This window comes from Labrus bergylta, chromosome 19, assembly GCF_963930695.1.
Source record: "Labrus bergylta chromosome 19, fLabBer1.1, whole genome shotgun sequence".
Taxonomy (NCBI): Eukaryota; Metazoa; Chordata; class Actinopteri; order Labriformes; family Labridae; genus Labrus; species Labrus bergylta.
In genome coordinates this window covers 8359661-8375492 of record NC_089213.1, presented here as the reverse complement: position 1 = coordinate 8375492, position 15832 = coordinate 8359661, and the positions used below count along the sequence as shown (strand labels likewise).

The 15832-nt window shown below is 40.9% G+C and overlaps 1 protein-coding gene across 4 annotated transcripts in view; it reads right to left on the bottom strand.

Moving 5' to 3' along the window:
• thrb (thyroid hormone receptor beta) overlaps positions 1–15832 on the bottom strand; it is a 123462-nt gene that overhangs the window by 28230 nt on the left and 79400 nt on the right. For all 4 annotated transcript variants that reach the window (XM_020638629.3, XM_020638631.3, XM_020638630.3 and 1 more), the window contains 2 exons: positions 13496–13568; positions 10336–10386 (listed from right to left, as the gene is read on the bottom strand). In XM_020638629.3, coding sequence (XP_020494285.1) covers positions 10336–10386; positions 13496–13502 — 58 coding nt within the window. In that variant the 5' untranslated portion in view covers positions 13503–13568. The remainder of the gene's footprint in view (positions 1–10335; positions 10387–13495; positions 13569–15832) is intronic.

The following is a 15832-nucleotide window of genomic DNA, read 5'->3' as shown; positions in this document are numbered from 1 at the left end:
CAGTAAATTACAATAATTTTTGCTCCTTGAAAATTATACTCCAATGCATTTTAGTTGATTAAAATAATTCCACTTACCCTGATTTTCTTTTGACTTTCTTTGCTCTGATAAAAAAAATCGTACACATCCAGAGGAATAATCCACACTTCCTATGTGAGCAGATTTGCTGAGTAAGTCGTGCACTGCATGTTAACGTCTCCAGCAGCTGACTCAGGTAAACACAGAGGCCTCTCTTTGTTATCTAACAATATGCGTCCTGCATTATAGCTCGACTGTGCAGCATGCTTTCCTCTTCTTGCACACAAGAACACAGTTTCTCTGTGCATTGCACCTCACCAGAGTGGCCCAGCAGCGGGCTTTTGCACTAATATATATTCCCTCCCTGATTGATTACTTTAGGTCTCGGGGTTCAAAGCCGGTCATGAACAATTTTTGGATGTGAGGAATCTGTTCACCCCGGGCCCTCAACTGACATGATGCCCTGAGCCGGATGTCCCCGGCTACTCTGGGTGACCTGGGGATGGCACACGAGTTGTCAAACCTTTCCCCTTGGAGTTCAGGGTAAGCTCATGGGAACACCAGAAGGCTCCCATTGGAAAAGGTTAAAGTTTGAGAGGATTAGCTTGAACTGAGGAGTGAACTGGGGGAATCTATTTCCGATACTGGTCTGCTTTTTCACAACATTCATATTGAGGGATGGTCAGAACCGTCAGCATTCCCAGAGTGTGAGCGTAAGAACACACCCTCGCTAAGAACTATGACTCACGGCGCTCCGGCCAAACATTCCTATGAGTCATACATTTTTTACATTACATACTGGGAAATTCAAACTGGGCATGTCGTGTCAAAGTGAGCAGGAAGTGTTTTAAGCCATTACTGGGGGGATTTAGCGGCTCATGGACCCGTAAGGTACATTCAAATGCAACTCAAGGTTGGTCACGGAAGAGTTTTGTTGCACTGTAAAAGCATCTTTTAAAAAATATCAGCGTTAAAATACTGCAGCTATGTCCAAAATGGAAAGTCATTTTTTTGCTTTTTGGAAAATGTGCATTGATTCGTTCTGCATATGATGATCTACAGCGAGGCCGAGGATAGAGGTGACAAAGTACGAGTTCTTTGTTTCTGTACTTACATAGAGTTTTCAGGTGTACGTAAACTAAACCCGAGTATTTATTTCTCTTGATTTACGCTTCGATGCACTTGAGGAGAATTATTGAAAATGTTCATGTTTGCATCATTGCACGCCGCCCTCCGAAAGACGAGACATTTTTTAACCAAAACAGACGCTTACGATAAACACATTTTCGTTTTTTAGGTTACATTTTTGGGCCTTTTTGCCTTTACTGGACATGACAGCTGAAGAGAGACAGGAAGTGTGGGGAGCAGAGAGTGACATAAAGCAGAGGGCAGAGATCGGCTTCATCTAGGATTACAGCCTCTGTTCAAGGGGCGTACAACATAACCACTAGGCTATACGGCTGAATATTTGGACCGCACAATTCATTGCAAATTCATTGCTATCAAGATGTGAACATTAACAAAAACGTGCAAAAGTCAGGATATATTTCTCAATGAATTTTAAAGATTTATGTTGAAAAGCAATGCATCCTCCAGTTGAATGGAGGTCTGGGTTTAATGACTATATGCCTTCACACCAATCTGATGCAGTCAAATCAGCTGCCCTCACATTAGTTTGTGAAGATTTAGTGTTGTTAAAAAAAACTTCTATTTTGAAATCAGGAGAAAGATGTTGCAAATAGAGCGAAGAACAAAAAAAACTTAGACTTGCGCTATCTTGCAAATCTTTGAGACCGACACACAGGTGCTGACAGGCATTGCACAGCGGCAAAGCGACCATCATCATTAAGTTAGTAGGTATTCATGAAAGAGCTGGGAGTTAGTTTTTTTTAAGTTTCATAGTCTCCAAATATAAAGTGAAGTTCATTTAGCCTTGTGCAGAGAAATAGCTGATAGAAACATCCTCCAAATGGACACTTCACAGTGAGGCTAAACTTTTTACACTGACTTCACAGAATAATTCAAATCAGAGCCTTTAGTTTGACTTTTTAATTCGGTATTTCATTTACCTTCTTTGGAGCCAGGCAATACAAATACAATTCTTGGTCTCTGGGTTTCAATCTCAAGAATGACCGCCAGCAACAAAACACAACACCGAGTGACACAAGAGATATACAACACACTGACAAAACGGGACATAACTCAGAAACAGGAGAAGTGCTTTTGGCAGACTCCTCCAGTCTCAGGTATTAGCCTGAAGCCGCAAATGTTTGCCGCACCTTTAACTCTGTGTTTTTTGAGTTCAGCTAATGTTAACTCTACTGTTTCATGCTACGTCAGACTTCCAAGTCACGTCAACTCGATACAACTCAGGTCATGTCGAGTCAAGCCAATTAAGGTCAAACCATGACATGACAAGACACAGCAAGTTGATTCACGTCGTGCCAGATCCAGAGCAGGTGAAATTAAATTCTAAAACACTTTGGGCATCTAAAAATAATTTTCTATAATTGTAACGGTAAATACATTTATGAAAATATTTCTTGTCTGGCGTGATCATTTCTGGGTTTTGATTAAGGCTGCTTGGTGTGCAGCTCTTCTGTGAGGCTGTTGAGCACCTCCAGTTGTTCTTGTACTGGACCCATCTGGGAACCCAAAGTGTAGCTACTGACATTTTATCTCAGCCCTTTGGCGCCTCATTCAGATGCACAAAGTGATAATTATTCTGTGTCCCACAGATAGATGCAGATAGTGTTCTCTTCCCCTGTCTTAAAAGGGGTCCATGACTGTTTCTTTGGATTAAGACAAAAAATAAGCAGGTAACGCAAACATCATGAGGTCGTTTACGACAAAAACTGAACGCTTAGTTTTGCATCCATGCAGGACTTGTAGGTAATACACAAGAACACTCCAAACAGTCACCTCAGACATACTGTTTTCTGTTTTTACCTTAGTTATCAGTACAAACCTAGTTCACAATTGCACCAAACTTTATCTGGATTTTCTCCTGCCAGCCCTTAAATGGCTTGAAGAACAACCTCTGTTGCCAGCCCCCTAAAAGATTTTCCACAGAAAGTGAGAGTGAGGTGATGTGAGAAAACGCAGCAGAATATAATCGGTAGAAATCACCCTAAAGTACTACAAAAATGATTTCTCTGAATATATCGAATCCCCAAGTCTAAAAGTATTCTTCTGAGGCCTTCCTAATACTGAACACCTTCAATCTACTTCTTAATGTATCTCTTCATAAAGCTTCTGAAGAACTCTAATCTATTAGACATTGCAAACAGCTGATCTTAATGAAAATAACTGATTCACTTCTATCAAAGTTAACAACTTTGTTAATAGATTAATGAGTTAATGAGGTTACATTTTTGATTTACTGCAACCACCTCTACAGATTTGCTAAGAAAAAGGAATATCCTGAATGTGTCCTGACAGTATTTTATTATAACTCCATAGACGTATTCCTTTCTGAGTTAATAACTCTTCATGAGAGCTGCTTTCCTTTCCCCTCTCTGACCTCATGAGGGATTCTGCAAATGAACCGCTGCTGGGATAGAAAAGTAATGAGTGAATCATCACAGCAAAGAGCAAGCGAACCTTATCAAAATACATTTCTCTCCTAGGACAGAGAGAATTCAACTCCTTTCAATCACTAAATCACAAAGTTAACAAAACCGCTGTGTGTCTGTTTGAAACCGATGAAGATAAGAAAACGTACCAAACATGTCTGATGTTCAGGACGCAGAACAGAAAGGCGAAACTTCTGAATATAAATTGAAGCAGAAGTGAGAGTCGAGAGTCTGATTACGCAGCTCATTTCGAAAGAGTCTGGTCTTTACTGAACAGCTGAGAGAAAAGACTGTGGAGATGATGTCATCCAGAGATAAAGACCAGATGCTGCAGAGACGACGAACAGAAGCAAACGAGTAATAAAACTGGATTCACACGGTTCAGTCCATTCCCATTGAGATACGACATGATGTCTGTGTAGGGATCCCATTGGAGAGATCCAGCTCTTCAGGGCAGGATTCTGCTGTCCACTTACATCATAAGGCCCTGACACACCAAGCAGACGGCCAAGAACTGGTGGCAACGAAGGCCGCCTTTGGCGTCGCATTAGAACACACCGCAAAGACTACAGCCGACGGCCAACCACCACGTACGTTCTGGGCATGCGTGAGAGGAAATAACTCTCCATGCCAGCAGGCAGCGGTAGTCTGTAATCCTCATTCCAACAAAGGGAAACAGGAAGAGGACAAGGAAGAACGTGGATAAATAAGCTGTTGATGTGATATGAGAAGAAGATTTTCTCACATCTGTCGCTCAACACTCGTAATATATGTACTTCTAATGGAGACTAACGTCTAATAAAAAGTTGAAAATGGCTCTGGCGTTGTCAGCCCTTGGTCTTTCATTAGTGGAACAAGAATAGAAGAGGGGCTTCCGTATTTCTTCTTGTGAACTGGCTGTCCTGTTTCGCTTAGCTGAACAGCCAATCAGAGAGATTCCTACCCCCAACCGCGCCGGTGACGGCTCACGCAGCTTCAACATGCAGAGTCGGCCAAAAAAAGGCGAACTGGGGCCGACGGGTAGCGACGAAGCTGGACACACCGCAAAAACTAGGAGGGCGACCGCTCACCGACGGAGCGACGGTCTCCTTGGTGTGTCAGGGCCTTAAAGGACAAAGGACACTCCTGAACAGGGATGCTGGTCTGAGGAAGCACTCACGGCCAGGTACGTTTGACCCCAATAGCTCCAGTTCGTTTGACTGAATGGTAAATGGACTTGAGCTTATATAGCGCTTTTCTAGTCTTCCTACTAGACTACTCAAAGCACTTTTACACTGCATGTCACACCTACCCATTCACACACTGATGGTAGTGGTCGCTATGTCGTATCATCCATCAGAAGTAACTAATCCCATTCATACACCGCCACCGTAGCAGCGGGAGCAATGTGCAACAATGTGAGTGCAGGCCAACGGGTTAATGTGGAGGGGGGGCAGTCGTGCTTTAGCATTGGTACAAGTCAACTTTGCCTAGTGTCAGTGCCCCTCTTTATCACCAACCTACAATTTTGATTTAATTTTTCTATAAAAACAACTAAAGCCCCAGTCCCATCTTGGAACATGTGACCCCCAACGACCCACGGAAGACCGGGGGTGTTAACAACTCAGCTAACGACTCTCATGTGAGTCAACCTCGATCATTAGCATGCTAATAATCAACAAAGGTGTATATTTCCATCTCCGTCCATCAGTTAGCTTAGAACTGAAAATGACTTGGTGAAATGTGAACTGTCTTCAAGATCTTCAACTCTATGTCCAGTTGCCTTTGGATCAAACTTTGAGATACAATATGGTCAAACATTATGGGCCTTATTTGATCAATCCATAGTGCATGATGAAGGTGTATTGAGGGGATTTTCAGCTCAACTGGTGCTGATAAAATGGCAGAAAAAAAGAATGCAACGTATGTGCAATGTGCAGAGGGGTTGCATTTAGCATTAAGGATTTAGCCTGACTTTGACTGACTTGATTTTGCCCGCAGCGTAACATGCATTCAACAAATCAGAGCTTACATTCCCTTCATTAGTCAGATGCACATCACAGGTGCATATTTACGCTCTCTCCTTCCTCTGATTACATTTATAAGCAGATCAAACACAGGTGTATTGATGCAGTGTGCATGTGGATTGTGTGTCTGCACTTTTTTTTCCCACAAACTCAAAACTGTTTTTCGCACAGATTTCTCAGTGATTTAAAGTTAGTGAACTAAAACAGACAGTTTTCAAACTGTGCTCACTGTGCTGGACAACCCCCCCCATGGAGAGTGTCTACCCCTCAGTGTATAAAGCATGTTTTATTCAAAGTAGCTCAACTTTATTTATTTTTCATGCGGAGATGAGGCGAGAAAAGGCAGCTGAGAGCGCTAAATGGGGACGTCACGCTGCCTCTCACTTATGTTTGTTTTCAAAACATTTTCTTGAAACTGTGAATTATTGATAGTCCCAGAGGGTTAAAGACATACTTATACTCCAAGTGAAACATGCATAAAAACCAACCAGCTAGGGTGAGTTCACTTCGTTTGTTAACAGCTCATATTATAGTTGAATTTGTTACATATCCCCCTGAGGTATTAATGTGTTTTAATAGTGTAAACAATAGTTTTATCTAAATATCTTTGGGGATAACCACTGAATAAAGCCCTATTCGCACGCGACTTGTATTACCTGGGGACCTCATGTGATTTAGAAATTACCCCACCACGTCTGTGTTTAGTGCGGCGCATTTACACGGGATAAACAAAGTCTGTGTTTTATCTCGAATTTACTGACATCATCCCCCGGATATGATGTCAAGTGTTAGCCTTTCCTGCTTCGGCGTTCCGACCGTGGTCACAGGGGAGACTTATTGGTCTGCTCCAGGGCCGAAGTGGAGCCCTACAACTCCGGGACTAACCCCCGTCACAGCGGTGTGAAAATGGTCTTCTTGCCCGACGTGGTGTTTTCTAGTGCAACTTTTTGGCCAAGACGGGAAGGCAACGCCACAGTCAGCCACCAGTGTATGGACTCTGTGTGTGTGTGTGTGTGTGTGTGTGTGTGTGTGTGTGTGTGTGTGTGTGTGTGTGTGTGTGTGTGTGTGTGTGTGTGTGTGGGGGGGGGTTTAGCTCTTGCAGCCACTCAGACATCTTCAATCACCCTGCCTCACTGTCAAGTTCACGTGGCAAAGATTCTCTGACAATCATTCAATATCACATCATCATCATGTATTTATTCGTCTCTCCTGATTGAAACATTTTTTCTAACACACTGAGACACACTGTTCTCTTTTAGTTCCATATATGACTTATTGTGTGGGGGTAACAACAAACTGGTTGGTTCATACTTTAGAAGTTTGAAACAAAACAACTGACTTTGCCTCAGTATTCAGAGGTTGTTTGAAATCAGAGAGTTGGTATATACTGAGGGGAACAATGACAAGTATAAAGCAGAGATGTGTATCGGTCAGCGGGGTCAACTTGTGGAACAGATGTTACATCCGAATGGGTCGCGGGGTGCTGGAGCCAATCCGCGAGGCGTTGTACACCCTTGACTGGTTGCTTGTCAATCACAGGGCAGACATACAGAGACAAACAACCAGGCACATTCACATTCATACCAACAGCAATTAACCTAACGAGCCTCGTCTTTGGGAAATGGGCGGGAGGGGAACGTAAGCATGCATGGAGTAACGATGAAATTCTACACAGAAAGGCCCTGTCCTGCGGGGGACAGCTGTGACAATGAATTCAAAATGTGTCGTTGCTTTCCTCATTAAAATTTTTTTTTAGGAATAAGGTGAAAAGGTCAGAGGTATGGAGAACAGTAAAAATGAAAATACAATTAAGAAACTCCTGGTTGTGACTTTCTTGAATTATTTTGTTATGGAACTTAAAAATATTTTAAAATGTTTGTCTGTTCTGCATCGTTATCGCTCAAACCTAGAAGTTAAAGGTTTGCCTATAGCTGAATATAATCAGCTAGGCATAAGCTTCAGCCCACACCTTTTTATGTGTAGTGGTTGAATGGTAAAAGCTGACTGAAATAAATTACTACTACTTGAAAATATTTATTACATTTTTTCTGTGCATTAGACTGAACAAATAGGCCCGCTCGTTTTAGTTTTCACGTCTCCATCTTCCTTAGACTTGAATCAAAAGATCTAGGGCAGTGAAGTTTTCTTTAGTTTCAGTGATATTTCCTGCCTTTAATTCTTTCAGAGAGCCGATGTTTTGCAGCTGTTTCCCTGTAAAAGATGTGAACGATGCTCATATTGTTTGTTTCAGATGGTTGAAATGTTCAGGGGAAAAAAAGACACCGCAAGCAGCCTACACAGCGTGACACAGTGCTTTGTTTGCTAATCTATTCAAGAGACCTGGAGGAGGAAGTGTGATAAGAACAGCGAAGACAGACGTGCAAAGTGCTATCAGGAAAATGTATTTCATATCGCACTGCTGTCCCTGAATGTGCTCCAGACGTGCACTCAAATAAATACGCACTTTTACTCAACCTTCGACTGTAAAATATGATTTCAGGCAATTTAAAAGAGCCATTCTTTCATCACAGAGGAGCAGACGCGAGTGTTCACAGCAGGCCTCGATGACACTGAAGGTCACACCGAGCTTCTTACAACAACGCCTGAAGTGTCCTTGAACGCAGCACAGATCTTTGCAGAGAATACAACAGCTGCCGGGCATGATGGAGACCTTGTCGGAGAGCCTGACTGTGTGTGTTCCTGTGTGTGTGTAGACAATATAAATTGAACTTTATTGTGCTACATTTTAAAAAGCGCTGCAGAACACATTAACTCATTATTGACTCATCATCTTATTTTCTTTTGCGCAATTTATTGTGCTGATGCTTTCCTTTGGTCCTTAAATGTTTCACACATTCCCTCACAAAAACATTAACATCCAAAATATTCTGAATGCAGAAACACAAAAAGACAAATTAAAATATGAACTTTGAGATGATTTTATGTGTTCATAAATGTAAACGTAATGACCAGAGGGGACATTTATTTCATTTTTAATTTGTCTTCTTCAATGTTGATGCTTATTCCGACAGGATGTCTTGGAGTATCTTACTTCTATTTAGAAATTTGCACAACTTAAATGTTTAGTTGGAACTTATACTCCATTTATTGTGTATTTTATAATTCCTTATGTTAACCGGATTATGCACACAACTCCCTCCTGCACCCAGATCTTGGCAGCTCAAGAGGCCTGCACATTTTCACCACATGTAGCAACGTTGTTTTTTATTGTGATATTAATATTTTTCGGTCTCTTTTTGGGTACTGGGGTTCTTGCCTTCTCTTGCTCTTTGTGTGGCGTTCACTGTCAGGGTTGGGGGATTGTGGGGGGGGGGGGCTTGAGGAGGCAGGCACTGCGATATCACAATGTGTGCCTTGTTTTGCTTTGTCGAACTCATGCCGTTGTATTCCCATTTTTGGAAAATGACCCAACAAACATTTGATCACAACAACCACACAGTAAGGTTACGACGGCAGTAATGAACTTTGTGATGATGGGACGCTTTAGATAATGAATGAGCTTTAACTCTCACAGTTTTTGATTCTAGAAAAAGGTCAATAGAATCACATAGATAAGGAAACTGTATTTAATGTTTGAACCAAGATTTTATATTTTGCTTTTTGCTTTTTAAAAACCAATTTTTCAAAATGTTAAGCACACAGCTAAAATCCGCCACAGCCTTGAAGATGTGAAAAAGAAGAAACTGTTTTTCCTACATTTCTCCAAGTGAGCGCTTACAGACCTGACACGGACTAGAAAATGTGACCACAACAATCCAGTCCTCAAAACACCCCACTGGCTCCCCGTACAACACAGAATCAATTTCAAAACCATTTTATTAGTCCATAAAGCTCTCACTGGTTCAGCTCCTGAGTACATGTCTGACCTGCTCACATTCTACAACCCGACCCGAACCCTCAGGTCATCAGGTGGAGGTCTTTTTGACATACCCAGAATTAGATCAAAGTCTGGAGAGTGGGCCTTTAGTTACTGGGGTCCCTCTCTCTGGAACAAGCTTCCTGTTGAGCTGAGGTCCATCACTCTCTACTTTTAAAGCAAAACTCAAAACCTATCTATTCTCCCAAGCAGTGGGTGTGTGTGTTTGGGTGTGTGTTTGTGTGTGTGTGTGTGTGCGTGTGTGTGTGTGTGTGTGTGTGTGTGTGTGTGTCTGTGTGCACCTGCGTACCTATGTAACAGGGGACTTGATCATTGTTACACAACAACAACAGGGGACATTTTTGAGGTCACCTCTTGGGCAAGGTTTAAGTCATCCTAAAATCATGTTAAAACCAGTCTGGTGTAGTTTTACAATTTTTGCCAAGAGGAGACCTGAAGGTGTGTGTGTGTGTGTGTGTGTGTGTGTGTGAGTTTATAATCGATCACTTGTATGGTAAGTGACGTTTGCTTTTTGTGTGTATGACTTTACTGATTCAATTCATAACTTTTTTGAATGATTTTCTTGTCACATGCTGTGTTTTTAAAGCACACTGAGGTCATCTCTAATGAAATGTGCTTTATAAATAAAATAGTTGTTGCTATTACAGAGTGGTCTACACAGAGTCAATCATGACATTCAAAGTCTCACACAACATTTAAAGCAGAAGCTGAAGAGGGTTAAAGTCTGGAGCATGTATTTTTTCCACATGCATCATGAGCTCACCCAGACAGACTGATAGAGAGGAGGAGGAGGAGGGGGGGGAAAAAAAGCAGAGCTGAGAGGGAGGATAAATATTACCATTTTGAATGGCCTCATCTTTCCAGCGGGGGGAGCAATTTTCTGCTGGCTCTAAAATAGATGGGAGAGGCACTTTTAAAAAAGAAGAATCTATTCTCTGAGTGACACAGGTGAAGGAGGCACACTGACGCTCCTCTTTTTTTATTTGTATTTGTTTCACATCAAATCAAAAGGAATCAACAGTCAGATGCTTCATAATAATCAAAACAATAACAACAAACATCAGAAACATCATTGTGTAACAGTGTGGTGGTGGTGGTGGTGTCGCTCGCTGAGTGAGGGGAACAGGTTCATGGTAAGCACATTTCAGCTGGTGTCTATGCTCAGATCGATAGCATATGTGCTGGGTCAGTCAGGTCACCAGCTAAACCCACACGTGATGGGTGTGTCCATTAAGTAAACGAATGACTGACCGAGCAATGTATGGATGTCCTGTCCCTTTTCTCAAGTACATAATGAGCCGTGTCCCTTCTTTTAATGTGTGTCAGCTGTCTTAGTTTGAACTGCGTGACCTGTGATAAAGGAGGTGCAGACTGGACATTCAAACTGAGCAATTTAACTCGTTAATTAAAACAAACACATTTCTGAATTGTATTGGACTGACACTAGACATGAGTTTGATTTTCGTACGATTTGTGGCTAAAAGAAGGGATTTCGATGAGCAGGATTTTATGATTCCTCTCATCACAAAAGCTTTTTCTTTTTTTGTTATTGCAGAGCGATGAAACACTTCACTGCATCTTACTGCCAAAGGTCCTCTGGTGATCAAGGAAGCAGAAACTCTTCACTTTTAAATGCCGTTAACACATGATCAGTGTGGTAGGTGCTCTAAAGCTGCAATAATGTCCTGAACACCTGTCCTGAGTTTGTTAACAATCACACAAGTGGTTTTGATTTGACTCTGGATACAAGTTTACATTCCCTGGTGTTGTTAGTTAGTGTGTTAACATGCACTGATGGGGTTTCAGAGCCTGTTTCCTTTTGTGCACGTAAAACTAAACTAAACTAATACTAAATGTGACATCTTATTGAGTTTTTAGTATGATCCAAAATCATAGTATACACTTCTGTGTATGCAAACAATGCCCGGATGTAGGGGCACTGGTAGCCTAGTGGTTAGTGCATGTGCCCCATGAATGGATGCCTGGAGTCCTCCAGGTTTGAATCCGACCTGTGGCTCCTTTCCTCCATGTAATTCCCTCCTCTCTCTTTCCCGATTTCTGAATCTATCCCCTGTCCTGGCTCTCTACAAAGGCATACAAAGCCACAAAATATACCATAAACAAACAATGCCAGGATGTATACTAGATTTGCCAGATTCTTTTACGTATGTGGAGCACACTGGTCATACTAAATTGCAACATAATGCATTGGGGCTATCCGACTATCCAAAAGCAAGAGCTAGCCAGCCATACAAATAAAATTAGCATACTGTAATATGCCTTACATGCTGACGAATAATACATTAAAATGACTACGTAGCAGTATTAGAAATACATTGATGTATATTTTTGTAAGATTCTATTTCAGTACAAATGGTCGTACGAGCTTGATGCTAACTCATCTAATGTAGCTCGGACCAGAAGTCACATGACCCGTAGGTTAGTACGTTGCTAACAGTACACTAACGGTCGGGTTAGTACGCCGTATGCAGTATATACTGTTTGAGTGTGTAGTAGGCAGTACGTTAGTGTGTGGATTTGAAAACAGCCGGTGAGAAATCAAGACACACCTGCGGGCAGATGATCAAAAACCTGCAGGGCCTGGTACGATGTTTACATGAACCAGATCAAACTATAATACTAAACAAAGTCTACCATAGCATACATTTAAACTGTGGAGACAACTTGTACTCTTCCAACAGCCTGCTCTGTGCAGCTGCATGTCATGCTGGTTTCGGAACATTAACCTACATGTGTATTGATGTCTGTTTTAATAGGAAGGGGTGCAAAGTCCAGAGCACAGTTAAGGGTATTATGCATTAACGTGCCCTAGATGCAGGCAGAAAGATTGTAACTACAAAGGTGCTCGTTGACATTCCTGCATGTTGTAGTCTTACTATAAAGATTTACAATTTGTATTCTATCCTTAAATGACATTTAAGGCCTACAAGAGTTAAAAAAAAAAAAAAAAAAGATTTTAAATTATAGTTTAATGATGCACATGAGGAGATCCCTCGTAGATATCCTCTATTATCTAAAGCATGCAAAAACTAATAAACAATACCCAGAGGAAGTGGTGCATTACCTGGGATCATCTGCATTTTTAGGGGCTTTTCAGTGGATACCTGTGCCCACACTATTACATGACAATGCATGTCTAACTCTATGGATTGTCTACCTCTGCATTCTTCGCCTTTTTGCTCTCCAGATGTCTTTACCTTTTAAAAGCAAAATCCAACTTTCTAGTCAATGTTTCCTTTTGCACATTTTTGCAGCTATAGAGTCTGCAAAAATGTGTTTTGACATCTATCTGTAAATGGAACGCAGATATTTTGACACAGATAATCTAGTCCCTCACCTACAGATTCTGAATTCACACCTCACTTGCAGGGATTAAAGCAGATGTAAAGAATCCATTCTTGTCTTGCATTTATGGGCCTCCTGCTATCTGAGCTGCACCTTCCTCGCTTGCTTGCTGTTAAACTGTTGAACAAACTTCCTGAACTGTAATGATTTTTGAGAGCATGTGTGAGTTGGTTTAAAAGACGAGCTGGAGAGCACACAGACAAAAGAAACGTCAACAAAGTCAAAAGGTAAAAGTTGAACTTTGCAAAGCCCCTGATGTTTACGATCAAAGTTAAAAAGGCAAGGTAAGACCTTTCCACTATCTCTGCTGACAGAGCACAAAGTGAATGCACAACTGATCATGTGTAAATGGCACTTTATAAAAGTCCTGATTTCAGTTTTCAGATTTACTCATTGTAAGAGTTCAGTTTCGTGAGCTTAGAAAGCACATAAATGATGGCTTACTGCATCAGAGACGGGACGTTTGGGTTTCAGTTAAGAGTTTTCATCTGGAGTATTTTCCTCATTGTCTTAAGCTTGACTATCATAAACTCCACAGCACCGTTGCACACTGTTAATCTTATGTTAAATGAACCTTGAGCTCATGAGGCTGTGAGTGTGTGTGTCTGGGGTGATCAGGCCAGACGTCTTACCTGACATACTGGTGGGGTTCAAGGCTGAGACGTCATCCTCAGAGCCTCCTCAGACATCTGGGAACCTACCTACCTGAACACAGAGACAAGGAGAGCGACAGTGACCACATGTTTGACTTATAGCTGCACAAAGACACTACATTCAAATTCTTAAAATTAGGTATAATGTGCACACTACTTCTCTGTCCCTGCTGTGGCATTCTAACAAAGAACCAATGTGTTTAGAGGCCAGACTAGTGGCACCAACTGCGTGTCATCGTCCTCTTTGCCTTCATAAAGCTGCTTCAAATTGCTGTTTGATGCCTCTGTTGGAATATCAGAGGACATTCAAGGATGCAGTTTTTTTTTACAGTGTGTTCAGGTAATGGAAGGGAACTCTGCACACACATTGTTCAGACGTGACAGCCCTCATGACACTTTTCATCTGCGTAGGCTGACATCTAGTGGTCAAACATGCAAAAGTAAAGTGTTCACAACCTCACAACACATTTTTGAGTTAAATGTCTGGTGTACTTTACAAGAAATACAGAAAAAACATAAATATTTAAATGCAACCTGTATACTTTGAGTACAATGTATAAAATAGACCCAATAAAAAACTGTGCATTTCCACACATCCATGGACACAATGTGACCTGCTTTAATCGTGATTTTGTTCGTATTTAAGAAATGATAATGAACAACCACTTGTTCTGATGGTTTTGGTAATTGCCAATTATTCATTGTGATATTAACTTTTTGTATTTTCTGTCCTGACTGAGTTTCTTTTTAAAAATAGTTTCAGATGGTAATGTTGTCCCTTAGTGTACTGTCCTGGAGTTAGCTTCTCAATAGGAAGGAGACAATGATAATTTTACAACTTTTTTTGTTGTCATTAAAAACAAAAAATATGCTGTGTTTATTGACTGAACATGTGCATTTATTTGTGAAATAATTTAAATGTTTTAACCCTTTCATATTTAAAGAATAATCTAGGTTGATTTAGTTTTTTAACGATCGAATTTCCCTCTGGGATTAATAAAGTATTTCTGATTCTGATTCTGAACTAGAGGACCTTAGTGGGAGTGGCCTGCGGTGCCGGGCATTCTGGGATTTGGTGTCTTTCATCCACATGAGCGAAAAAGACACTTTCTGCCTTTTCTCGGCCAAGGAGGCACCAACTTCAAAATGTATCTGAAGTATCTCTTTAAGAAGATCAGCATATAATGTATGGTGGAAAGTCAACACCAGAGTGATGTATGGAGTGACACATGGAGTAAGGATAGAGTGTTGTACAGAGTAACTTCCAGGGCAATGTGCAGAGTAATGGATGATGTAATGTTAAGAATAGCACACTGTGTTAAAAACAGTAACATACAGACAAACACAAGGACTAACATTAGACTGTAAAATATTAACTAACATGTGATGCGATGCACAGAAACACACGCAGAGTACTGCACAGAGAAACACAACAAGTTAGTTCAGTGACTCACCGAGTAACACACCAAGAAATCAACTGAGTAACACACTGAGAAAAGACGTCAGTGTACAGAGTGATGTATGGAGCGCCTTTAAGTGAGCAGTGGAGTCACTGAATAAACATACAAAGTGACATAAAAAGGTGTATGGAGTAATGCAAGCATGGATTCAGTGATTAATGAACGCAGTAATGCACAGCACACTTTGTATCATAGAAAACATCGTCATAGAATAGCATACACAGCACAGAGTAAGGCATTAAGATGTAAGAAGTAAGAAATGGAAGAGGTGTGCGGAACTGGTGCAAGGAAGTGGTTTACAGGAGTGACAAGCTCAGTCAAAGAGAAGTAACGTACAGTGGATAAATGGACAAATGAGTTGAAGTTAAAGTGAGTCACATTATATCTCTGTACTGGATGCAGAAAAAAAAAGTTTATGCAAAAGTTGTCCAATGACTTTTCATGAAAAAAGGGGAAACAGAATATTCCATTGTTGCTTTAAAATTGAAATGATTGAATGGATAACTCTGGCGGCCTTTCCTTGAGTGCTGCAGCTGCCGTCATAATCCAGACGACCTGCATGTTTCCTCATGTTCAATCCAATTACAACTGCCATGAAAACATCTCATCCACTGTCACATTTAAAACCCTGCTGGCATGATGTCTCGATACAGAATTTGAGAATTTTTTATTGTCTATTTTGAGCTATCAAATCAAAGAAAGGTAAATCAAATCTGCCCGGTAAAGGAATAAAAATGCATAATATCTCCTTGTCAATCCAAATACACACATCAATCATTAAGGAAGAAATAACTTAACATTGCAGCCATTTTAAGACTAATAAGACTTTTATATAACCTGATAAATTAACCATTAA